Here is a 25,506-nt window from a genome sequence, read left to right as displayed (position 1 = left end):
ATGTTTGAAATTTATTAACAGTAGCTTAGTGGAAAAGCTACTGTTTTAAGTTGCATCCGATGAAGTGAGCTGTAGCTCACGAAAACTTATGCTCAAATAAATTTGTAAGTCTCTAAGGTGCTACAAGTACTCCTTTTCTTTTTGTGAATACAGACTAACACGGCTGCTACTCTGAAACCTGTTTTAATTTTGACTCAAAGTGGAAAAACACTAACACAGGAAGCTGTCCTTAGGCAAGTCATCAGGTATAAATAGCTCTGCTGCAGGAATCATAAAGACTGTGTTGTGCTATCACATAAAAGAGCAAACAAGGAGAAGCAGCCTCAGAATTTCTTCTCTCTTGCTCTCCGCACCCTCCCTTGGGCCTCATCTCCCTAATCCAAAATACATGAAATTCAGTCACTCCAAAAAGATATATCTGGAGGGTCTCTTGTTTTCTCTTCTTTGTTGTATGCTTGCTATATTCAGGGCTTCGTTTGAAAGTTTCCATTTCCTGAGGATAATTGTTCCAAGAATCTTTATATCAGCAATGGAACACTACCCAACATCATGGGTACATTTTCAGAGTGGCAAGGGGTTTAAGACTGATTTCCATTGGCTTCAATGGGTGTGCTATGGCTCTTAGATAGTACTGTACTTCTATTATGTTAGGTACTGCACTGTAGGTTGATACATGTCTATTAGTGTGGTAAAAGAATAGACTAGAAATATCTCAGGCCCACCTACAGTTGCACTTTCAAACCACTAGAACCAGCTCCTAAACAGAGATTTCTAGTGAGACATAAAATTTTTTGTACTGTGTACCTATACCAGAAATGTATGTTTACATCAACACTAGGGAATGTATATTCACAGGCCACTCCTGAGGCATAATTCCTAGAAAAGTTAGTTTAGTGTCAGTTTTAGTGGCTCAATGCAGAATTTAATTTTTCTATCGTGTTCACATACAGTGAGTGTATATGTGACAGTACAAAGTCTCCCTTACTTACCTGCCTCTTTGCCATGGCTCTGGCAAGGAGTTTCAGGAACCGCATGCCCCTGCTGTAGCAAGCTTTGTCCCTTCCCATAAAAATTATACCAGGTGGTTTGCATTTACTGGGCAAGCTGCCTCAGTTTCCCAATCTATAAAACTGAGATAGTATCTTATTCAGCCGCCTCTCAGAAGTGTCATCAGGATTTGTGTCTGTATCGTGCTTTGGACATGGAAAGCACTGGCCATCTCAACGGGGAGCCAAAACTGTGTAGTTACAGATAGTGAACAATCATCTTACCCCTAAAGGTGGCCCACAAGACTAGTGCTGATGCAGATTGCTGGGTCAATGGAAGGGGAAGTTTGCACTCTCATTGCCCATACTGGAATTCTCCTGTGGAAAAACAGGACTTCACTATCTTGGGGAATTAAGCTGTACCTCTCATCAGCACTAAATTCATATAGAGCAAATATATATTTGAACAAGTGACTAAGCATTGTAGTAGTTTAAAATGGAAAGGCCACCTCACCCTCACTAGAGTATTATTAATGCAAACAATAAGTTCATACTACATCGAGGATATACTTATCCCAATGACAGACCCCTCACAAGGATTATTTCTTTTACAGAACTGACTGTGACAGTTTGGGAATAAGTCTATGCCAATTTATGAATTCGTTTTTCTTTTATTAATAGCATTTAGGATGGTAACTTTCAGTCTGGATTGTGGGAGCCAGTTCAGGGCCCACGGCAACTGGATTGCAGACTTGCATATGCCAAGGGGGTAGGGGACAAACAGGGAGTCTGCACCCTGAGAGGCCAGAACTAAAGACTCTGTCTGGATTCTGCCCAAATATAGCAGGCTTGACAGCAGGTGAGATCCAAAGGTTGGGTCCAATACAACAGACTGGGGATCATCCACTTGTGGAACACTGGCACCACGTTTGTTATACCTTAGCAGCCACCAGAACCCAACCAGAGCAGCAGCACGTGCGTAGCTAGGTCTTGAATGTTGTGTATACTAAGTAACCATGATTATTTTGACCCCACCGTGCCTGTGTGGTTCCTTCATATTATGTTTGTTGTGTGAAGAGCAAAGGACAACAATATTTTTCCTAAAACTACATTAAACTTTCTTTTTCATTATTTCCTTTCACAGCTGTTGATTGCCAAGGAGAGAGAGTGTGCATATGTGATTGTAACATCGTTCTCCCTTATCGTCGTTTTCCTGTCTCCTGCATGATTAATTCAGACACATCACTGTCCAGTTCTTGTGACATCGTCAGAAGTGACTGTAATTTCAGACACTAAATTGCTGTATCATTGAATAAGACAGGCAGGAGGATAGGCTGGGTGGATAAAAGAAAGCTGTTGTTTACACACACGTTCCTTGTTAGCCAGCAATTAGGAGAAAGAAAACATTAAAATTACAGGACAGTTTAATAGAGGCAAATATTTGGGACCTAATTTTCAGAACAGCAGGGCACCCACTACTCCATTTGAAGCCAATGGGAGCTATGTGTGATTGGCACTTTTGAAAATCAAGCCCTAGGTTTGAAAACATTTGCCAGTGTATAGCTGTGTTTTTTCAAGCATCTGTTCTATGAATGCAGTAAAGAACAAACCAGACCTAAGACTAGACTTGAGTTACTCACAGTCTCTGAAGTAATACAGTCTTTTGGCTCAAAGGATTGGTAATGGGATACAGAGCCTTTCACCTCTAGGTCACTAGTTCAAATCCGATTCAAGTCAAGAGACTGGATGGTTCTGAGAGACAGTATATTTCACCTTTAGGTCACTGGTCTGAATCCAGTACAGATCAGTAATAACCAAATGTTGTTACCATATGACAGCTGTTGAGTGCCCAATGCAAAATGAATTTGTGGCCTGACTGCAGTTCCTAATATTGCTACATCACAACAAGCCTCCTTGGTGATCATCTTAGAAGAAAGGCAGAAGATCGAATGGGCCTCTTACTATTGAAAGTGGAGTCTCCAGATCAAAGCAGAAACGTATTAGTGAGGCGGTGCGGGAAAGTCTGTATGGTTGCTGCCTGTGCTGTACCCTAAATCCGTTTTTAAAAGTACATTCCTTTTATAGTAAATATTTTCTTCACTGCAGATGTAAGTAGAAAGTAAAGACATTCACACCAATATTCTAACATAGCCAAAATGATATTTATCTATCACATATTAGGTGTTAGAAGAATGAGAATGTTGACTACCAGTGGGTTTTTATTTGTTTTACGCTGTGGTTGGATCCATTTAGTTACAGTACAGTCAGCACTGATATTTTATCCAGTTACAGTTACCTTTATAAGGAATGTCAACATTTGAGGGCAATGACTTATTGGTAGCTTTAATGTTACCCTGGGATTAATATCAGAGGAGAAAACTGAGATTTAAGAGAGAATCAGTACTGCAATAGAACTGGATACACTCTGTAGAGACACTGCAGGATACTTGTTAAGCCAAGCTTTGGGGATGTCCTAGGTCTATATATCTGCAATTAACCACTATCTGTTGCCAGATTTCATACCAAAAAAGCTAGTTTTTCCACTATACAAACAACTGCTCATTTAAAGAGGGACTGAATTTTCTTGTCTGCTATGTCCAGGGTTTGGGAAGACAGTAGTACTCTTCCAAGCTACCCACTTGAGCTACCAAAATGAGATGTGTTAATATATCTATAGTGACTTCAACTGGAGGAAAACACCAGGAAGAAAATAAAAATAAAAATGAGAAACTCTTTATTTACAAGCTCCATCAAACCCCACAGAGTCAGAAGGAGGGGTAGAGTAGCAAAATCTCCCATCATCCAGGAGCCAGCATCCTTAGCAGCCTGAGATGGATAAGGATCAGTGTCCTGGCATTACCCTAGGACAGAGGGACTTCTGTCTTTCATAATGGTCTGTGACTAGTAGGGTTAGTTCTCAAGGTATTAGGAGGAAAGGAGAAATAAAATACATAGGAGGCGGTAGAGATCACAATGTAGGGCAAGAGAATGGAAGAGAGAGAAGCAGGTGAATGGAGAGAAGAAAAAGAGGAAGCAGACACTGAAAACAACTCTGAGAAAGAGGTCCCATGATCCATTACAGGAAATAAAATTAAAAAGTGGTGTGAAGGCAGGAAAGCAAAGAACATCTTTTTTTAAAAGATGCCAGATTACGTTTTCAAAATTCACTACTTATCTTCGTTGCCCAACATGAGGGGCTTGATTACTAAAGGGCTCAGCACTTTTTGAAAGCCAGGCCCCTTTAAGACATCTCAAGTTAGTTATCCAAAAACAGAGGCACTCATAATCACTAGCCAGTTTTGAAAACTTAGGCTGCGAGTTGAACAGTTTTTGTGTCAGAAATTAATTAATGAATTTCCCTGGTAACTGTTATTGCGCCTTTTTGATCTGAGCAACTAGCCAAAGGTAGGAGCCCCCGAGGGTGTTCTAGTTGGGAGTAGAAATTGATGATGAAATCAGGTATTTTCTTTGATGCAGTCTTGTTTACTTACAAGGAATGGGGGAAGTCCTGCTTTTCCAAATGCAGGAGGAACAAACAAAAACAAAACAAAACAAAAACACAGGGAATAGCTTGTTTATAGCCCCAAGTCTCTTTAGGCAGCACCAGGCCTAGAAGTCTCCTCTCTATCTTCTCCCACGATCATACACCATGTTTGTTCAGGCTGTCCCTCTGTCTGTCTGTCTCAGTCTGTCTCGCTCCCACTTGTCCTGTCTCTGTCTCTCCCAGTCAGTCTCTCTCTCTCTCTCTCTCTCTCTCTCTCTCACACACACACACAATAGTTCCATCAATCAAAGCCACAGCCCGTGCATTTTAAAACTCCTGGATTATGTGATTCAGCTTCTGCTCAGCTTTTCATGTATCTGTGGTTATGGGTGCTACTGCCATTGTTTCAGCCAACTAATTACAATGGCTTCTTTACATTTATTCTGAATGGAAGGCAGTAGTCATGTCTGATCCACAACAGTGTTTGACCCAACCCATAAAACTATTTTTGCAGGTTTCAATTAGCTCTATTCTCATCAAATATTGGCCTATGACTATATACTAATATATACTCAATAAATCCCTGTGAAATTCACTGAATAATATTTAGCTCATTTTCCCCTGCTATTCAACCAGCTGTAGTAATAAGTTACATTTTAAAAACATGGTATATAGAAAGTGGATCCACACCGCCACAATTAAACATGGTACACAATGAACACATACAACTATTTTATTCCTTTAACTTGCAGGGACTCTGGGGACTGTTAGGAAAGGTATTTCCAATGGCTAGTATGACATGAACCAGTAAGGGGTTCTGTTACCACCTGCCCTGTAACCTTGGGGTGCCTTCAGATCCCAGACACCAGTAGCCTGCCCACAAGCACAAAATCTCACCCTGTCTTCCATCAGCCTAGTGATCCTTGGAGAGTGACCTCCAACGACCCTCCTAGTCCTGAGTTTCCCCAAATCCATCCTTCCCAAGTCCTTAACTAATAGACATTCAGACTTTTCCCCTCTGGTTCATCCCCCAAAGGAATGAAACCAGCCCCCCCAGATACCAGCTTACTTTGGGAAATACACTCTACACAGTCTGCACACCAGAGACCTACATGGTGGGGGGACACCAGAAGGTTTATTTAATAGAAAAAACAAAGATTCAAAGATGAAATAGTAAGGAGAGCAAACACATACAAGTTACTCAGTAAATAAACAAAGAGGCAACTCAGGCTTTACACTTCTATTTTGGATAAAATCCCTTTTCCAATACAGGCTACCTATTGCCTTTTTAAAATTTCCCAGCGTACCCTCCTAGGTATAGGGGGGATCCAGCATTTCCCAGACAGCTTCCAACTTAGAGGCTGTCCCTCAGTTTCTGGATGAAAAACCTCAGACCCAAGTCTGTTTTTAAAACTTTTTTCCTCCACCGCCCCCCTTCCCCTCAATCTATGTTTATTCAGAGTGCGGAAACCCCCTCTTAAATTGAGGGGCAGGATATCTCAATGTCTTTCCACTAACTCTAATGGGTCCATCCTTGTCTATTCCAGGGGTGGACAATGGATCATTTACTTGGAGCCGGTTAGGAGTAAACACCTGGCTTGGGAGGTGCCCCTCCCTCTCTGATCACTTAGTGTCCTGCTGTGAGATGGGGTCAAAGCTTATGAGCCCCATTCTATATGTACATCAATTAATACATCAGATACACAAATGCATAACCATAGCCTCTCCTGCTATACATATCATGACGATTGTTAAGTTTAGAATATTACAAACTTTGATAGAAGACCTTACTTGACATATTTTATAGCACAGTAACACTGCATACAATCAGTTGATGCAACTGCTTACTCTTTGGGGTTCAGACCCCTGTTCTCCCATTCGGGTGACTGGACTCTGACTGTCACAGCCAGTAGACTTAGTCCTTGGACTAGCAGATAAATCTTTCAAGCTTTACTTGGTGGTGCAGTTGCTCAGTCACAGCCAGCCTGTGGTGTGAAAGGAATATGGGGCCCTAACTAAATCTGATCTCCATCGAGACTTCAGAAACTTCCAGCACAAAAGAAATTCCAACAATATAGTAAGAGGGGGAAAAAGAAGTGGCTACTGATAACTACACAATAGCTCTGTTTCCAAAATATGTCTGAGTGACATGTGAAAGGGCATGCCAAGAGAATGCTAGGCACCATACTAACAAACAAAACCGTGATGTACTACATTAATATTCAGTTTACTAATTAAATGCCAACAGTGGGCTCAGGCCTACAAAAGCCATAAAAGAAGGCACAGTCCGTGCCTTCAGGAACTTACAATCTACACTTGCAGCCAAAACAAGAATGCACTAGAACAGTGTTTGACCTTTTTCATATCAGGGACTCGCTTGCTGCCTTCCTCAACTGTGTCAGGGAGATGGCCCAGTCGTTGAGAAACACTTCACTAGAAGACCCAGAAAAAGATGACAGGTTAGAAGATTTTCCTTTATGGTGTTGTGATAGCTCTTACAGTCATGAGTTAGCATCTGTGGGTCTCTCTGTGAGGATCTGAATGTGGAGAAGCTGCATGAATGTGATGATCCTGGAGATATGGAGAGAAGACAGAGATAAAAAGAAGAAGCAGACAAGGTCGGGGAGTTGTTTTCTTCAGAAGCTAATTATAGCTAGTAGGAATGAATGGACCATCATTATGAACTTCTAATATTTATTCTTTAATCCTTTGTGCATCAGTGTTACCAGAAATTCTCTATTACAGACAATGAACAGGGGCTGTATTAAAATGCTCAAGTGCAGAATAGGAAGTTTAAAACAAAGGGCTGCATCAAAGCTAGAAAGATCATTTTAGTGTTCAAAATAGGTAATCAGGTGCTCACAGGAAGTCTGATTTAGGTGGCTGAGGTAAGAAAACCCCACACTGCTTCAAACGCTTGTGACGCAGTCTTTTCCATCTAAGTGTAAATAGGGCATGTGATCTCACTAACACCCAGTACCACTCCACTCTGAAGGTGCCAAAGGAGGAAACCACACTATAGAGAGGAAACAGTGAACTCAGTTTAAAGAGGTTGCAGGTTTTCACGCCTATCACTGCTACTAAATTTTAAAGCAACAACGTTGCTTTAGAGATTAAACAACTGACACTAAACAAGTTCTCAAAGGTTTTCAATGGGACTGCTCACAAGAGTAAGTGTTCACCCATGTGAGTAAGGGAGGGTGTCACAAGCAGGCCCTAATAAAACAGAGAAACTACAGTATTGTTCTCCACTACCAGATATATCCGCATAAAAAGCAAATCAGGTGTCACATAATTTCAGAGGGAACTAAGAAAGATTTATAATGTTGCATTCAGCTGAAACTCCATTGCTTTATAAGAACTGCAGCAAATCTTATTTGCTGTTTCCTTCTCTTTTCACATTAATGGTGGATTTCTGCCACCTGTCTTCCTCTCAAATCCTCAATGCGGGAGAGTGGAGGAAAGCAGTTAAGCCCCAGCCACAAACTACAGCAGCAGCATCTAACTTGGCTGAGATTGGCCTGCTAAGGGCCATTCTGCTGGTTCAGGATTGTTAGAGGTCCTGCAATTCCCTCTGCTGCCCCTAATATGCCCCTCATGGAGGGAAGGGGCAGGAGTGGAGCACATAGAGCGCTTATGACTTTACACCACTCAGGGGGTTCCCCTACATGTTACATAAGAGGCATCCCCAGCTGACTTTTTAAATGAATATCCCATCTCCTTTGCAATGCCAGAGTGGCACAACGGGGATAGAGCCAGGACATGAGCCACAGGATTTGCTAGTCCAAATTAGACTGTTGTTTCATCGAGTCCATTATTCCAATTCCACAAGTGGCCAAGTTGTTCTCAGGAAGAGGTGAGATGGGGATTTGTTGACCAGAACCCAAGGCAGGCAGCCCATGAGACATAAAGCATCCCCTGTTGATGTTGTTTTGTTAGGAGTTTACAGGATGTTAAACTGTGGAGAGAATATGGTCAGAGACTTTGCAGGTTTGTGTTATTCTGGCTAAGCAGCAGACACAGTAAAATAAACTAGGAACCCCAAACAATGGTTGGTGGGTGTTCTGCACGTAACCTGGGCATACTGTGAACTCTCTCTCCAGCAGCTTATGCTCTCGCCCTGCCTCTGCCTCTCACTGCCTGATACTACATAGCTTGAATGCATTGAGGTTTATCCTAAATTCCAGCTTCACTTATGGCCTCCATTTGCACTGAGCTCTAGCAGGAACATGCTCACTGCATAGTTTTCTGTAAGTGCTGGACAACAAGAAATATTTCTGTCAAAAGTCACTCCTCTTCCAGCCCGGTGCCTGCCTCAAGTAGCAAAGTAGGTTTCTATAGCACGTTTCAGCTGAGCTTGTCAAAGAGCTTCAGAAATGTTAATTAAGCCTCAAAATACAACATGGCAACCCCCATCCTATCTGCTGAGAGGTAAGGAAATATTAGCATCCACAACTTTCAGTTAGGGAACCTGAATTTTAGAGGGGATAAGAGACTTGCCAAAAGTCAGAGTAATTTGGTGGTATAAGCTGGGAATTAACAGAGCCCAGGAATACTGACACTCAGTCCTTTCCATTAATCATTAGACATACTGCCACATACTGCACCCAGAAATGTAGTGCCTAACTTGTGTTAGATGTTTTCTGGTGTTTCTCCGTGTAACATATTGACATTATAAATTGATTGAAGCACAATTGTACAAAGATGTTTGAGTGCATAATTAAGGGGTCCTGTGGAAAAATGGAGGTTACTTACCTGTAACTGCGGATTTTCAAGATATGTGGTCCACATGTGGTCTGTATTCCACACTTGGCTACCCATGAGCAGCATGCACCTGAGACCAGAAAATCCTGCATGTAGTGTCTGTTGGTCCATGCCTGCACTCTGAATCTCCTCATGCTCAGCATGGAGGGTGTAAGGGGTAGTGCGGACCAACTACCTCTCCAGTTCCTTCTCTACTGTGAACCCAGTCATGATTTGAAGCAGAGTGAAAGGAGGGTAGATAGTGGACTACAGATCGGGACCACACGTGTCAAAGAAACTCCACTTACAGGTATAAGTAACCTCCATTTCTTCCGGGGATTGCTGGTCCCTGTGTGTATTCCACATGTGGGTGACTGGTAAGCAGTAGTCAAATAGGAGGAAGGTGTGAGGATGTAGGTCTTATAGATGCCTGTAACACTGCCATCCCAAAAGCTGTGTCTTCAGAAGAGACTTGGACTAAAGTGTAATGCTTTGTGAAGGTGCATATGGACATCAGGTTGCCAACTTACAAATGTCCAGGATAACCACTTGTTGAAGAGATGTTACTGAGGTTGCCTGTGCTCTAGTAGAATGGGCCCTCACCTCATCTGCAGGAAGGAGATGCAGCAACTGTTAGCAAAGAAGGATACAGCCAGAAATCCACTGAGAGAATCTCTGAGCAGATATCACTTGAACCAATGTTCATTCTGCTATAGCAACAAACAGTCTAGCTGTTTTTCTAATCGATTTTTCTCTTTGCAGGTAGAAGGTCAAAGCTCATTTGATGTTGAAAGAATGAAGCCTCTGCTCCTCACTGGAAGTATGAGACTTCATGAAGAATACCAGTGGTGAATTGATTGATTTTTGGAATTCTGAAATTATTTTAGGAATACATTTCAGGTGTACTCAAAGGGATACCTTCTCTTTAGCATATGAGGAGTTGGTCATGAGTGCCCCCTTGCGCACTCACTCTACTAGGCAACGTGATGATGACAAGGAAGATGATCTTCATAGACAGGTGGGACTTCAAGCACATGGCCACTTGTTCAAAAGGTGGCCTGGTAAGTATTGACACTACAAGACTGAGATCCCTTTTTAGTGTTAGCCTCACTACTGGTGCAAAGGTCCTGGTGAGGTCCTTCAGCAATCTGGTTATAATTGGGTGAGTAAAAATAGAATAGCCCTCTATCCAAAGGTGGAAGGCACTCACTGCTGCTAGGTGTACCCCAGTGAGCTAACAGAAAGGCCTGATGTCTTGAGAGTAAGGGAGTAACCTAGAATAGCAGGAATACTTGCCATCTCTGGGGATAATTGTTTCTGTTGTACCCAGGTGGAAAGAGATGCCTCTAGCTAGACAGCTTTTTCTGATGGAGTCCTTTCTGCTGTGATGGAGAACAGTTTGAATAGCCTCCGAATATGAATGCTCTAGGTCTGCCACCTATCCAAACACCAAGCTATGAAGTGAAGAGTCCAGGTTGGGATGTCTGATTCCACCGTTATCCTGAGTTAGCAGATCCGGGAAAGGTTGGATACTAATGGGAGGATAGGTTAATATTTGCAGAACGTCTGGAAACCAGAACTACTTGTGCCATTTGGGTGCAATGAGAATGACTCACACATTGTCATGACAAATCTTCCACAGAACATGGGGTAGAAGAGGTCTGGTAGGAAAGGCATACCTCAGTGATCTGTCCAGGGTAGTAGAGGGATATCACCCTTGGATTCCAAACCTAGCACTGCTCTGGAGCTGTATATGTTGAACTTCCTGTTAACCTGAGAGGTGAACAGGTCCCAAGATGACACTCCTCACAGAAAGAAAAGGAGTACTTGTGGCACCTTAGAGACTAACCAGTTTATTTGAGCATGAGCTTTCGTGAGCTACAGCTCACTTCATCGGATGCATAGCATATCGTGGAAACTGCAGAAGACATTATATACACACAGAGACCATGAAACAAAACTTCCTCCCACCTCACTCCCCCGCTGGCAACAGCTTATCTAAAGTGATCCTCAAGTAGAGCCATTACCAGCACAAATCCAGGTTTTCTCACCCTTTCCCGCCCCCCCCCCCCCACACACACAAATTCACTCTCCTGCTGGCAACAGCCCATCCCCCTTTGAAACCCCTCTTTATAATGCGCATGATAATCAAGGTGGGTCACCTCCAGCACTAATCCAGGTTTTCTCACCCCCCCCCACCCCACCCCTTTTTTTTTTTCCAAAAACCACACACACAAACTCATTCTCCTGCTGGCAACAGCTCATCTTACAATGTGCACAGCAATAATCCAAGTTTAACCAGAGCGTCTTGGGGGGGGTTTTGCAGGAAAAAAAACAAGGGGAGACAGGCTACCTTGCATAATGACTTAGCCACTCCCAGTCTCTATTCAAGCCCAAATTAATAGTATCCAATTTGCAAATGAATTCCAATTCAGCAGTTTCTCGCTGGAGTCTGGATTTGAAGTTTTTTTGCTTTAAGATAGCGACCCTCATGTCTGTGATTGCGTGACCAGAGAGATTGAAGTGTTCTCCGACTGGTTTATGAATGTTATAATTCTTGACATCTGATTTGTGTCCATTTATTCTTTTACGTAGAGACTGTCCAGTTTGACCAATGTACATGGCAGAGGGGCATTGCTGGCACATGATGGCATATATCACATTGGTGGATGTGCAGGTGAACGAGCCTCTGATAGTGTGGCTGATGTTGTTAGGCCCTGTGATGGTGTCCCCTGAATAGATATGTGGGCACAGTTGGCAACGGGCTTTGTTGCAAGGATAGGTTCCTGGGCTAGTGGTTCTGTTGTGTGGTATGTGGTTGTTGGTGAGTATTCGCTTCAGGTTGGGGGGATTGTCCGGCTATGTAGACTCACTCCTCAGGCCCTACGCTACCAGCACTCCCAGCTACCTTCGAGACACCACTGACTTCCTGAGGAAACTACAATCCATTGGTGATCTTCCTGATAACACCATCCTGGCCACTATGGATGTAGAAGCCCTCTACACCAACATTCCACACAAAGATGGACTACAAGCCATCAAGAACACTATCCCCGATAATGTCACGGCTAACCTGGTGGCTGAACTTTGTGACTTTGTCCTTACCCATAACTATTTTACATTTGGGGACAATGTATACCTTCAGATCAGCGGCACTGCTATGGGTACCCGCATGGCCCCACAGTATGCCAACATTTTTATGGCTGATTTAGAACAACGCTTCCTCAGCTCTCGTCCCCTAACGCCCCTACTTTACTTGCGCTATATTGATGACATCTTCATCATCTGGACCCATGGAAAAGAAGCCCTTGAGGAATTCCACCATGATTTCAACAATTTCCATCCCACCATCAACCTCAGCCTGGTCCAGTCCACACAAGAGATCCACTTCCTGGACACTACAGTGCTAATAAACGATGGTCACATCAACACCACCCTATACCGGAAACCTACTGACCGCTATTCCTACCTACATGCCTCCAGCTTTCACCCTGACCACACCACACGATCCATCGTCTACAGCCAAGCTCTGCGATACAACCGCATTTGCTCCAACCCCTCAGACAGAGACAAACACCTACAAGATCTCTATCAAGCATTCTTACAACTACAATACCCACCTGCGGAAGTGAAGAAACAGATTGATAGAGCCAGAAGAGTTCCCAGAAGTCACCTACTACAGGACAGGCCTAACAAAGAAAATAACAGAACGCCACTAGCCGTCACCTTCAGCCCCCAACTAAAACCCCTCCAACGCATTATTAAGGATCTACAACCTATCCTGAAGGATGACCCAACACTCTCACAAATCTTGGGAGAAAGGCCAGTCCTTGCCTACAGACAGCCCTCCAACCTGAAGCGAATACTCACCAACAACCACATACCACACAACAGAACCACTAGCCCAGGAACCTATCCTTGCAACAAAGCCCGTTGCCAACTGTGCCCACATATCTATTCAGGGGACACCATCACAGGGCCTAACAACATCAGCCACACTATCAGAGGCTCGTTCACCTGCACATCCACCAATGTGATATATGCCATCATGTGCCAGCAATGCCCCTCTGCCATGTACATTGGTCAAACTGGACAGTCTCTACGTAAAAGAATAAATGGACACAAATCAGATGTCAAGAATTATAACATTCATAAACCAGTCGGAGAACACTTCAATCTCTCTGGTCACGCGATCACAGACATGAGGGTCGCTATCTTAAAGCAAAAAAACTTCAAATCCAGACTCCAGCGAGAAACTGCTGAATTGGAATTCATTTGCAAATTGGATACTATTAATTTGGGCTTGAATAGAGACTGGGAGTGGCTAAGTCATTATGCAAGGTAGCCTGTCTCCCCTTGTTTTTTTTCCTGCAAAACCCCCCCCAAGACGCTCTGGTTAAACTTGGATTATTGCTGTGCACATTGTAAGATGAGCTGTTGCCAGCAGGAGAATGAGTTTGTGTGTGTGGTTTTTGGAAAAAAAAAAAGGGGGGGGGTGGGGGGGGTGAGAAAACCTGGATTAGTGCTGGAGGTGACCCACCTTGATTATCATGCGCATTATAAAGAGGGGTTTCAAAGGGGGATGGGCTGTTGCCAGCAGGAGAGTGAATTTGTGTGTGGGGGGGGGGGGGCGGGAAAGGGTGAGAAAACCTGGATTTGTGCTGGTAATGGCTCTACTTGAGGATCACTTTAGATAAGCTGTTGCCAGCGGGGGAGTGAGGTGGGAGGAAGTTTTGTTTCATGGTCTCTGTGTGTATATAATGTCTTCTGCAGTTTCCACGATATGCTATGCATCCGATGAAGTGAGCTGTAGCTCACGAAAGCTCATGCTCAAATAAACTGGTTAGTCTCTAAGGTGCCACAAGTACTCCTTTTCTTTTTACGAATACAGACTAACACGGCTGTTACTCTGAAACTCCTCACAGAGTGAAGATTATGTTTAGCACTGAATTGTGTATCTCCCACTTGTGGTCAGTGGAAAAGTGTCTGCTGAAACTGTCCGCCAGCAAATTTTGTTCACCTCAGAGGTACATCACCAAGAGCGGGATGTGGTTTCAGATACACCAGTTCTATAAGTGGACCACCGCTATGCAGAGATTAAGGGATTTCATACCTGCTAGTTTGTTTATGTAAAAGACAGGCATCATGTTGCTCGACATTATCCAGACATGTTGGGACTGTATAAGTGGAAGGAATGCATTGTAGGCCCATCTGACTTCTCTTGGTTCCAGGAGATCGATATGCATCCTGGCCTCCAAAGGTGTCCATGTATCTTGTGTTGTTTGGTTGCCCATGTGGGCTTCCTAGCCTAGGAGGAATGTGTCTGTGATTATGGTTGTTTTGGATGTGGGAGGAAGGAAAGAGACTTCATTGTGCACTTGCCTTGGGTTTGTCTAACAGGCGACAGAAGCCCTGACATTGGTGGGGATTGTCATTTTGTTATTCATGTTCTCTCTGTCTGGCAAGTACACTGATTGAAGCCAGGCCCGTAAACAGAGGTGAAGCCTGGGAAGGGCATTACATAAGTACAAAAAGCCATGTGGCCTAGTAGGGAAAGACAAACTTTGATTATCGTTCAAGGTCTGTGAGTGATTTGTTTTATCAGCTGCACAAGACCAGGAATCTGTACATTTGAAGGTAGGCCCTTGCTGAGGTTGAGCCTAGGATTGCTCCTATAAAATCTATGGTCTGCATGGGAGTCAAGAGTAGACTATTCCATATTTACGCAGATCCCCAGAGTTGCCAGGAGGTGGAGCAAAGATAAGATTGCCAACTGAACTTCCTGACTGAACCTGCCTGTTGGGAGCCAGTCATCCAAGTACAGGAAGACGGTGTAGCTGTTTCATTTAATCTGTGCTGGTCCACCTAAAAGACCTTTGTGAAGACTCTGGGTGCTGTTGCCATACTGAACAGGAGTATCCTGAACTTATAATGTTCTTGTCCTACCAGAAACCTAAGGAATCTTCTGTGGGTCAGGTGAACGTCCATATGAAAGTAAGCATTTTCATGTTGAGAGCCACAAACCATGTGTCTTTTTCCAGGGATGGAATTATCAATGCCAACATAACCATGAGAAATTTTAATGGGCGAATACAAATATTTTGCTGACACAAGTTAGGCCTCTGTGCATGCTTTTTCTTGGGAACTATTAAATAGTTGGAGTAGAACTCTTTCCTTGGCACTGAGGTGCCCTCTCTTTTGAGAACAGGCTCTCCCTTCTGTCGGAGGATCACTTCATGAGTGTGGTTCCTGAAGAGGGGACAAAAAGTGGGTTTGTGGGGAGGACGAGAAAGAAACTCAATGGTGTAGCCGAAGTGGATGATACTTCGTACCCACTTGTCCTGTAGTGGGTGAAATATACTAGCTGGCCACTAAACATTTGGGAAACAGGTGGGGTGGCATAAGTGATAGTTTGCAACCCTTGAATGTCCTGTTGAAAGTAACCTTTCACTAATGGCAAGGTGGATGGGGCTGCATATCTTGGCCTTTCCAACTTTTGATGCTTGCATCATGGTTCGTATGGTCATAGGTGGTAGAAAGGCTGCGAAAGAGGGCTTGGTTTATACATCAGTTTATGATGCTTCCTTTTCTGGGCCAGGGTATACAAGCCCAAGCATCAGAGAGTTGTCCTAGAGTATTAATAACTAACTAGAAGACAGATGTGTCTTTGCAAAGAGATTAGTTTCGTCAAAGGGCAAATCCTTGATGGTGTTCTGAATCTCACTGGAGAATCCCAAAGTGTGAAGCCACAATTTTCGCCACACTACTATTGCAGTTGCTATACTCCAGATACGGAAACAGCTGAGTCCACTGCGGGTTAGAGTGAAGTTTTTGCCATAAGTCTACCTTTATCAACTAGGGCTTTGAATTGGGCCCTGTCCTCCTGGTGGAGTTTAACTTTGCACTCGAGGAATTTGACTAGTTCATAAAATCATACTTCACTAACAGGCCTGGTAGTTAGCAATTTTAAACTGGAGGCTGGTGGATATGAACACCTTGCTTCCTATAAGGTCAAGTCATTAGGTGCCCTGTTCATAGGGGTGGTCTTGGGGTGTTGTTGTGTGGATCTTTCTGCGGCTTATTATACTACTAGGGAGTTGGGGGTAGGGTGGGTGAACAAAAATTCTGCCCCTTTTGCAGGAATGAAGAATTGTGTTTCAGCTCTTTTGGGGACTGGGGTGCATGAGGTGTGTGCCATACCACTCTGGCTGGTTCCATAATGGCCTTGTTTACTGGGAGAGCTACTTGATTGGGTCCAGTGGGCTATAGGATGTCCAGGAGCTTATGTATCAGTAATCATGAACTTCCTGAAGTGGGATTTCAGGTTCAACAGTCACCCTCTGCAAGAGTACTTGGCATAGACGACTTGCGCCTCCTGATACTGGAGGGGCATAATATAAAGGGAAGGACACCGACTGCCCCACCTTTCTCCTCTGAGAGGAACTCCCGGACTCACATCCCTGAGCCAGGGCAGCCAATCCCACCAGCTCCTGGGGACCTGGGGCCACAGAAACAGGGAGCATGTGACTCTGTGCCCGGCTGGGGCCAGCCCCAGCCTGGGGTGACTTACACCAGTGTCCCCCCAGAACTCGCAGACACCTCAGCAGGGGAGGCGCAGGGTGCGGGCAATGACCCTACTTCTGGCTGAGCGGAGACCATGGAAACTGCTCCCGGCACCTTCCCCAGCAACTTCCTGCCCTGGTGCCCAGTCCTGGGCTGCCACACTCTCCCCGCCCCACCAGAGTTACCTGTGGGGGTGGAGGGGCTCTGTCTTCTCACACTGTGCCTCCCCCTGGCACGTTTCCAGCTCACTCGGCTGCTCTTCCTGGCAGCCGGGCCCAGGCGGGGAGTGGGACGGAGCCACTTCTCATGACAGCTGAAACTGGCCATTCCAGGTCACTGCCCTGTGCAGCGTGGAGACTGCCTACGAGAACCCAGCTGGGGAGGCAGCAGTGGCCTGCCTCCCACCCAGGCCCAGATACCAGGGACAGGAGCCAAGCAGGCTGGAAACATGCTGGGCTGGAGGGTGGGTTCCGGCTCTCTCAGTCCCTGTCCCTGGCAGCCAGTCCCAGGTTGGGAGCAGACAGGGAAGGCTGCTGCCACCTCCCCAGCCGGGCTCTTGTATGCCTGAGAAGTGGCTGGCATGCGAAGTGGCTGGTCCTGCCCCTTCCGCTCCCTGCCCAGGCCCAGCTGCCAGGTACAGGGGTCAAGCAACGCCAGGGGGCAGGTGCTGCAAGGGAAGGGAGCCCCTCTCCCTACACTGGCAGGCCAAGCAGAAATCTGAGCGGGGGGGGTGCACTTGACCCCTCATTACTCCCCACCTACTCATTGCCTATGGTCATTAGAGAGCAATGACAAAGTTGGGCAATTGCATCATCAGATGAGGATGATATGTCTGTCGGTACCATCGGTATCACTGGATCTGGCTCCATGTCTTCCCCCTCCACATATTCTGGCAGAGCTGGTTGCTGTTGCCTAGGGGAAGAGGGCCAGTGAGACTCTCACACAGATCCAGGGTGCTGTGTACAGGGATCCCATGAACCCCACAGGGCCAGTATGATCGTTCAAAGGCTGGAGGACCCCAAGGGCATTGGGTATCAGAGCTATCTTGGAAGGTAATCTTGTCTGGGCGGAGGATAGGTCCAAGATGGTCTAGAAGCCCTGTCCAGGCTAATCTCTCTTTGTTGAGTCGATGGTTCATTCTGGATGTCACATTCAGATGACAAGAAGGTTGGAACCAGATCCACTGGTGGTAGTGTCAGTAATGGTGGATGGAGGCTCCAGCTCATGGACAGAGTAGGAAAGTAGCTTTCTCTCCTCAAAGTGGTTTCCTCTTCTGGTGTCAAAATGTCCCTCAGAATGACTGGACCCGAAAGCAAATGAGATTAAGAACATAAGAACAGCCATAGTGGTTCAGACCAAAGGTCCATCTAGCCAACCATCCTGTCTTCCAATGGTGGCCAATGCCATGTGCCCCAGAGGGAATGAACAGAACAGGTAATCATCAAGTGATCCATCCCGTCACCCATTCCCAGCTTCTGGCAAACAGAGGCTAGGGACACCACCCCTGCCCATCCGGGCTAATAGCCATTGGTGGACCTATCCTCCATGAACTTATCTAGTTCTTTTTTGAACCCTGTTATAATCTTGGCCTTCACAACATCCTCTGGCAAAGAGTCCCACAGACTGACTGTGCGTTGTGTGAAGGAATACTTCCTTTTGTTTGTTTTAAACCTGCTGACTACTAATTTCATTTGGTGACCCCTAGTTCTTGTGTTATGAGAAGGAGTAAATAACACTTCCTTATGTACTTTCTCCACACCAGTCATGATTTTATAGACCTCTATCATATCCCCTTAGTCGTCTCTTTTCCAAGCTGAAAAGTCCCAATCTTATTAATCTCTCCTCATATGGAAGCTGTTCCATATCCCTAATCATTTTTGTTGCTCTTTTCTGAACCTTTTCCAATTCCGATATATCTTTTTTGAGATGGGGCGAACACATCTGCACACAGTATTCAAGATGTGGGCGTACCATGGATTTATATAGAGGCAATATGATATTTTCTGTTTTATTATCAATCCCTTTCTTAATGATTCCCAACATTCTGTTAGCTTTTTTGACTGCTGCTGCACACTGAATGGATGTTTTCAGAGAACTATCCACAATGACTCCAAGATCTCTTTCTTGAGTGGTAGCAGCTAATTTAGACGCCATCATTTTATATGTATAGTTGGGATTGTGTGGGCATGGGAGGACAAAAATATCCCCCAGGGAGGCATAAGTCTCAGTCCTAGAGGTCACTGGGTCCCAGTAGTTAACTGATATCATTGAATCCGGCACATCCATGGTTTTAGTGTTCAGCAGGTCCTTACATAATCACGACAGAACAGTCAGAGAAGAGTCCCACCTGAAGCTCTTGGTCAGTGCTGGCAGAGGTTGATTCATTGGCTTACTAGCTGGTACCAGAGTTGGTACCCTTGGATGCTTGCTCCTGCTACTTTACCCTTGTGGTCAGGAGGCTTAAGCAGATATAAGTCTTTAAGACACGAGTGCGAGAACTCGCCTGATCTGGAGGGAGTTGGGGAGGGATCTGGGGTGCAATCTGTTCTTGTACCTGTGAGACTGTCCCTTACTCTCAAGAGAAGCCTGAGACCATAGGTCTTTGGGTTTATCAGATCTGACCTCTGCTCTGGAGCTCATGCTCAGAGGGGCGCTGCTCAAGGACTGAGGCCAATGTAGAAGAGGATATGGGCCGACTGGGGTCTCATGGCTTTCTCTATGAGGTACTTCCTCAATCGAGGCTTGTCCCTCTTGGATCCAGGGAGAGAAGGAGAGGCAGATACTAGAGTGATTGGGATATGTGCCTCCCCAAGCCAGTAGAGACAGTGCTGGTGTTCATCACTGATTAAGAAAGAGCGAGGACAGGGGACACAGTTCTTAAACCTTGGAACTCTGGGCATAGTCCTTACCCAAGGGGTGGGGGAAATGGAGAGTGTTCCCAAGATGGGGAAAAATTAATCTACACTAACTATAATAGACTACCAAACACACTAAAACACTAAGAACTATATAAAATTATATTTTCAGATAAGAAAGTACGAAGAAGCTTAAGACATAGATGATGCTGACTCAGGCCATGTGGTGGTAAGAAGGAACTGGAGAGGCGGTCAATCTGGACCTCCCCTTATACATTTGGTACTGAGCAAAAGGAGCTCCAGAGCGCAGGCCAATGGACATTAATTGCAGGGTTTTCTGGCCTCAAGAGCATGGCACACATGCATGTGTGGAATACATATAGGGACCACCACATGAAGAAGAGTGGGGAATTACATAATTCCACCCTAAGTATCCTTGAGAAAACAGCAGCAAACCATCTTACGCAGTGCATTCCTAGGGAACCAACAGCCAGAAGCAAAAACCATTTAAAACATGATTCTGACTTCAGACTTGCTATGAATAAATTTAATTTTTTTAAAAAAACCTGCATCATTTACAGTTCTTCGACAAATCCAGCTGACAAAATACCATCCAGATGTTTGCTATGCAAGAACAACGAGCAACAAAGCCAGGCAAGAAGTCGAAAACTTAATAAGTGGAGAAAGAATTGAAATGAAAAGAAGAGCAGGGGACAGAGTGGGAGGGGAAACCTGCCTGAAATCTGATATCATTTTAAAAGTGACACAATAGTTAATTTATTCTGTGCGTAGGACATCAAATTTATTAGATTTTTTTTTCCTTCAAAACCACGGGGGCTTGGCTGGTGAAGCCTGAAATTGTTGTTCCATAACCTTTGCTTTTAAATTAAACAAATGACCTCAGAATTTGGAGCAGTTTTTCACTCAGGGGAGAGAGTATGCCATTAAGAGAGTGCCAGAAACACACTTAATTATACAAGTCCCAAGAACTCCTCAAACGAGTGCAGACGTCCCGCATATAGATTTCAGGGAAATTACTAAAAGTTCATGGAGCTTCATCAAAACGTGAGATGTGAAGGGAGGCACATGAAAGGTTCTGTATCAAAAGGGTAAATTCAATTCGGGAGATATTAATCTGATTACCTAAGAGGTACTGCAAATTGGATATGCTCCGTTGTGCACCATATCCAACCTGGACAGATGGAGGAGCCTTTGTGCTCCATTTTCTGACATACAATTAGTTTTTAAGAGACTATTAAGTTACGGATACAAAGTTAAAAAAAATAATTCAGGAGTAGCATGTACAGTACCAGCTTGTAGAAAGAGACACTGCTGACTTTATTTCCTTGAGTCACCCTGGAGATTGCCACCATAAGGAGTTGACTTTGGTGTTTGTGTTTCAGCCTGAATGCTCTCTACACCTGCCTGACAGAAAACCAGTCCAGCAAGATCCCTAAACAAAGAGCCCTGTATAGAGCTTTGGAAACCCAGACTTGCACAGACTGCCAAACTCAGGCAAATTTTATAAATTACAGCATTTTATCTAAACTATGAGTAATTGTCATATTCTCTTGGTGGTCCCTCCCTCCCCCGCATGCCCCCCCCACATCATTAGCAGTTACCAGAATCTTTGTATGTATATAAACAGAATAAATTCTCCTTTCCAGTCAGGCTCCGCCTCCTTCCTGACTTTGCTGTTTCAATCCTTTGTTTTCACTACCATGACTGTGAATGATGATGTCATGGACACTGGATTATGAAATCGGTAAACAATATGGGCAGGCTTGTGGAAGGTGCTTATTAAATGGGCAATTTTCTGTTTTACATCCAAATATCTCATTGGTATTGAGCATTGCTGGCGGGAGAATGATTCGCATGGTTGGGTTCACAAGTTCAGAGCAAACACTCTCAAAGTTATTAAGCAAAACTTCCATATTTTCTTATAGGATAGAACACCGACATTACAAGTGAGATTAACACATGCAGTGACTTACAAGCATTTCATAGAATCTAAACACTAAATACATCCTTATAAGACTAATACCTATTTTGAGCATATCTTACCATACAGGTAAACTGGTCTGGTCTCCAGCTATGAGTTTCTCAGTTCTTAGCTAATGCCTGCAGCCTGGGCAAGAGCTGGCATCTGGCCTTCCAGCATCATAGCCACAATGAAAATGCTTTTTGTTTATTTCTTCATTTATATCCCAAGATTGTAAGATCACTGTTAACATCCACAGGAGTATGCACAGATGTATGAATCCAGCCACAGACTTACAAAAGCTACAGAAAGAAAAGATCTAGTCCACCCCCTACTAATGCAGAATTCTGCCCTTTGGTATTGTATTTTGTCCAGTATAGTTTTAAATGACTTCAACAATGGAGCCAGGGCTATCCAGTCATGAGTTAAAGGTGCAGCTGTTATGGGGGAGCTGTTTTGAGAGGCAGACGCAAGGCAAGCCACACAGACAGAAGGGCAAGCAGGGGATGCATGAGTTATTAATGGCCAGTTGGTACACACTGAGCAGTTGTGACTGTGCCAGACATCCTAGATGAGGAGCTGCATCTGCTGCCAGCCAGTTGGTGGGAAAGTGGGATAAAGAAACAATTCCATGAAAAAGGGATGTAGCAGGGTGTGCAGGATTACAATGCTTTGATCTCTGTGCTGTTCCTGATGCACTACCAAAGTGGTGTGCCAGATCTAACAGATTACATTTTCCAAGTGGACTTAAAGGCACTCACTGGGTTGATCCTGCCCTGGAAGGGGGCTTCTGCCACTTCCCTTGAGCGACTATTCATCAGTCCAACAGATTCCATATATTTTTTCCATAGAGTCCAACAGATTTTTCCTGATATTCAGCTCAAATATTCTTTTGTTCAGCTACATTCCATTCATACCCTGCCCTACATTAACCCCTCCCCCTCTTCAGGTACTTGCCAAGAGTTACCAAGTCCCCACTTACTCAATGAGTGTCTACACTAGCCTTTTTTCCTTCAAATTTCCCATCATTAATGGTCGGAACGCTAGCACAGAGCAGCCTTCAGTATTTTAACCACCATGTCATCTAATTCTGCACAAAACAGATCTAGGTAATGCTATGGTTAAAACAGCAGCCAATGCTGGATCCTTGTCTTTCTAGAGTTGGATCATTGCTACTATGGGAACAGTGCTACAGAGGGAAATTTCAGAGAGAAAAAAGGCTAGTGTAGACAAAGCCTTAGTCTAGCCAAGCTATGCAGATTAAGTTATTTTAATCTTCTTCATAAATCAATCTGTCCAGCACTCTGATCGCTTTGGTTGCTCTTCTCTGAATGCTCTTCAATTGTTTGACATATTTCTACTGCAGAAAGACAAGCAGCAGCCAAATGTGATGCACCCCCTGTTCAGTGTGTAAAATCTGCTGCTTCACAACCAAAAGGGGAGCTCAGAAAATCTGCCTATTTTGATTATATTCAGAGATAAGCCATTTTTGTTGATTTTTGGGGGGGAGGGGGCTTGAATTTATCCTTTTAGGAGCAGCCCATCCCTGGAAAGAAGTTCACTCACATGCCAGCACCCCCCCAGCTCCAACCTCCAAAGAAAGTTAACCAATTCTAAACTTGCATGATTTAGGACAATAAATCACAATTACAATACTAAAGCAGGAAATACACACAATTTAAGCAGAAACACCAATACATTCATTTTTATTACAAATAAGGGGAGCCATTAATCATACGGTCTGCCTAGAATTAACAAGGAGTCCAATTTTCAAACATCCTGCAGTAAATCCAGAGCAAATCCAGCTGGAAAGCAGACATGTAAGTGGAACTAGAATATAGGCATGAGACTTTGAAGTCTGTTCCCTCTCCCTCACACACACACACACACACCCATCAACCCTGGGCCACTCTTGCATGGTCTCATTTTGGAGAGTGAGTCATATGCTGTACATATTTCTGCAGGTCAACAGCCGTCCCTTCACAGGGATGTTTTCCCATGCATATACATCCCCCAAACTCTACTTTCCTAATGAAAAGAGATCAGTTGTTAGTGCTATATAACTCCACAGAACACAGGGCTGCATGCTAGTGAAACACAAAGTCTCAATTTTACTTCTATTTCCCTTACCCAATGTATATACAAAGCTAGTCACAGTGTGAGCCAAACTGAATTTAGAAAATGTATCCAGACCTTGGGTCTCATCTTCATTTATTATGTTGAGGGATTAGCATGGCAATGCCCTGACATGGTTAAAGCATGGTATATAAAGGAGCGAACCATAATTTAACTCTGTTCAAAATCCATGCCATAACCCTGTAAACTCCCTCTCAGTGTGTAATTATAAGCTCCACTAACATAAACAAAAGGTCCAATCCCTTTGGATGCCTATTACTATCACCCACTGACATCAAGGAATCCAGCACATCTCAGCAGAAGTGGAGTCAATACACAGCATAGAGCAAGCAGGCTTTTGGAGAGGTGAGAGCACCTGTGATCATGTGCTGGTTTTGACAACAGTTATTGAAAATGGTTTTCAGAAAAGTCTGAAGATGGGAAGCATATTTGTGGATTTGACAGCAGCACATGGCATGGTCTTACCATGGGGCTCTAGTCAAATTGTCAAGAGCACTCCCAGCATGAGTAGTCAATGTCATTGAACTTCTCCTCTGCAACAGGTGTTTCCAAATGCACATGGGAGACAGAGCTAGGGCATGGAAAAGACAAACCAACAGTCTATCGCAAGGGTCTGTGCTGGCACCCATGTTTTTCAACATGTACACAAAATGACTTTCCACTTACCCAATTCTGCAAATTCACATACACAAATGACATTTGTTTAGACGTCCAAGCACGGTCATTTGCAGAACTTGAAGACTCCCTAAAAGGTCACTTGATTAAGATGGCCAAATACAGTAGTCAGTGGTATTTACAACCAAGTGTGACCAAAACAGTTTTGACTGCATTCCGTCTTTACTGTGCCAGAGCAACCCAAGAACTGACTATCTTTCTCAGTGGACATTTCTTGAAACAGGATTCCCACCCTGTCTACCTTGGAGTAACCCTAGATAGATCTCTCACATATCTTCGTAAAACTGTGACTAAGGTGAGATCACATAACCTTCTAAGCAAATGGGCCGTCAATTTGTGGGGAGCAAACGCTCAAACTCTCTAATTATTCAGTTTAGACCTCTGTTACTCTGCATCAGAATACTATGCTCCAGTCTGGCTCCATTCATCTCATGTCAAATCGGTTGACACACAACTGTACTCAACCATGCGCATCATAATTGGGATGCTTCTACCCACACCAATACTCTGGATCCTAGAGTTAAGCAACATCACTCCTCCACACATCCATCATGAGGACACTAAAGAATGGTTGAGAAGATCAGGGAAACACACACCTCTTTGACCACCCAAGAGCATGCTTGTCATTGAGGCACCCATTGTGGACCTGCCTGCCCTGCTCAGATTTCTCTGCAACATCAACATGGTGTGAAGAATGGTCTGCAGCTGACATCAGCAACCAGTCTATTATAACTGGCCCCGCCATGCATGTACCCAGCTTCGATTTGCCATGCCACTCATGAGTCCTTCTGAACTGATTTTGAATGGTTCAAAATACACAAAGTAAATATCCTTAATTCAAACTCTAAGTTCTCAAGCACCATTTTTCTTTGCCATCCATAAATTTCAATTATCATAAATGGAAATATTTAATCATCGGTTTGTGTGTGTACAGTGAAATTGATGTTTATGTTATCTACAGATAAAAATCTAATTCTTCCAAGCCTACCTATACTATTTAATAAAGGCACTAATATCCATTAACAAAATTGGGGACTATTCCCTCTCTGGTGCTCATATGCAATTCAATATTAGGTGGGGTCT

The 25,506-nt window shown here is 44.1% G+C and overlaps 1 protein-coding gene across 8 annotated transcripts in view; it reads right to left on the bottom strand.

Moving 5' to 3' along the window:
* Positions 1–25,506, bottom strand: part of RAD51B (RAD51 paralog B) — a 631,962-nt gene that overhangs the window by 279,016 nt on the left and 327,440 nt on the right. The window contains exon 9 of one of the 8 annotated variants that reach the window (XM_043548113.1): positions 6,854–7,041. The exons of the other annotated variants lie outside the window; for them this stretch is intronic. Coding sequence (XP_043404048.1) covers positions 6,869–7,041 — 173 coding nt within the window. The 3' untranslated portion in view covers positions 6,854–6,868. Of the gene's footprint in view, positions 1–6,853; positions 7,042–25,506 lie in introns of those variants that run through there. 8 annotated transcript variants of the gene reach the window in all.

The sequence above is a fragment of the Chelonia mydas genome, chromosome 6 (assembly GCF_015237465.2).
Source record: "Chelonia mydas isolate rCheMyd1 chromosome 6, rCheMyd1.pri.v2, whole genome shotgun sequence".
Lineage (NCBI taxonomy): Eukaryota > Metazoa > Chordata > Testudines > Cheloniidae > Chelonia > Chelonia mydas.
Note: the sequence above shows the minus strand (reverse complement) of the source record. Positions and strands in the feature narration are given on the sequence as shown.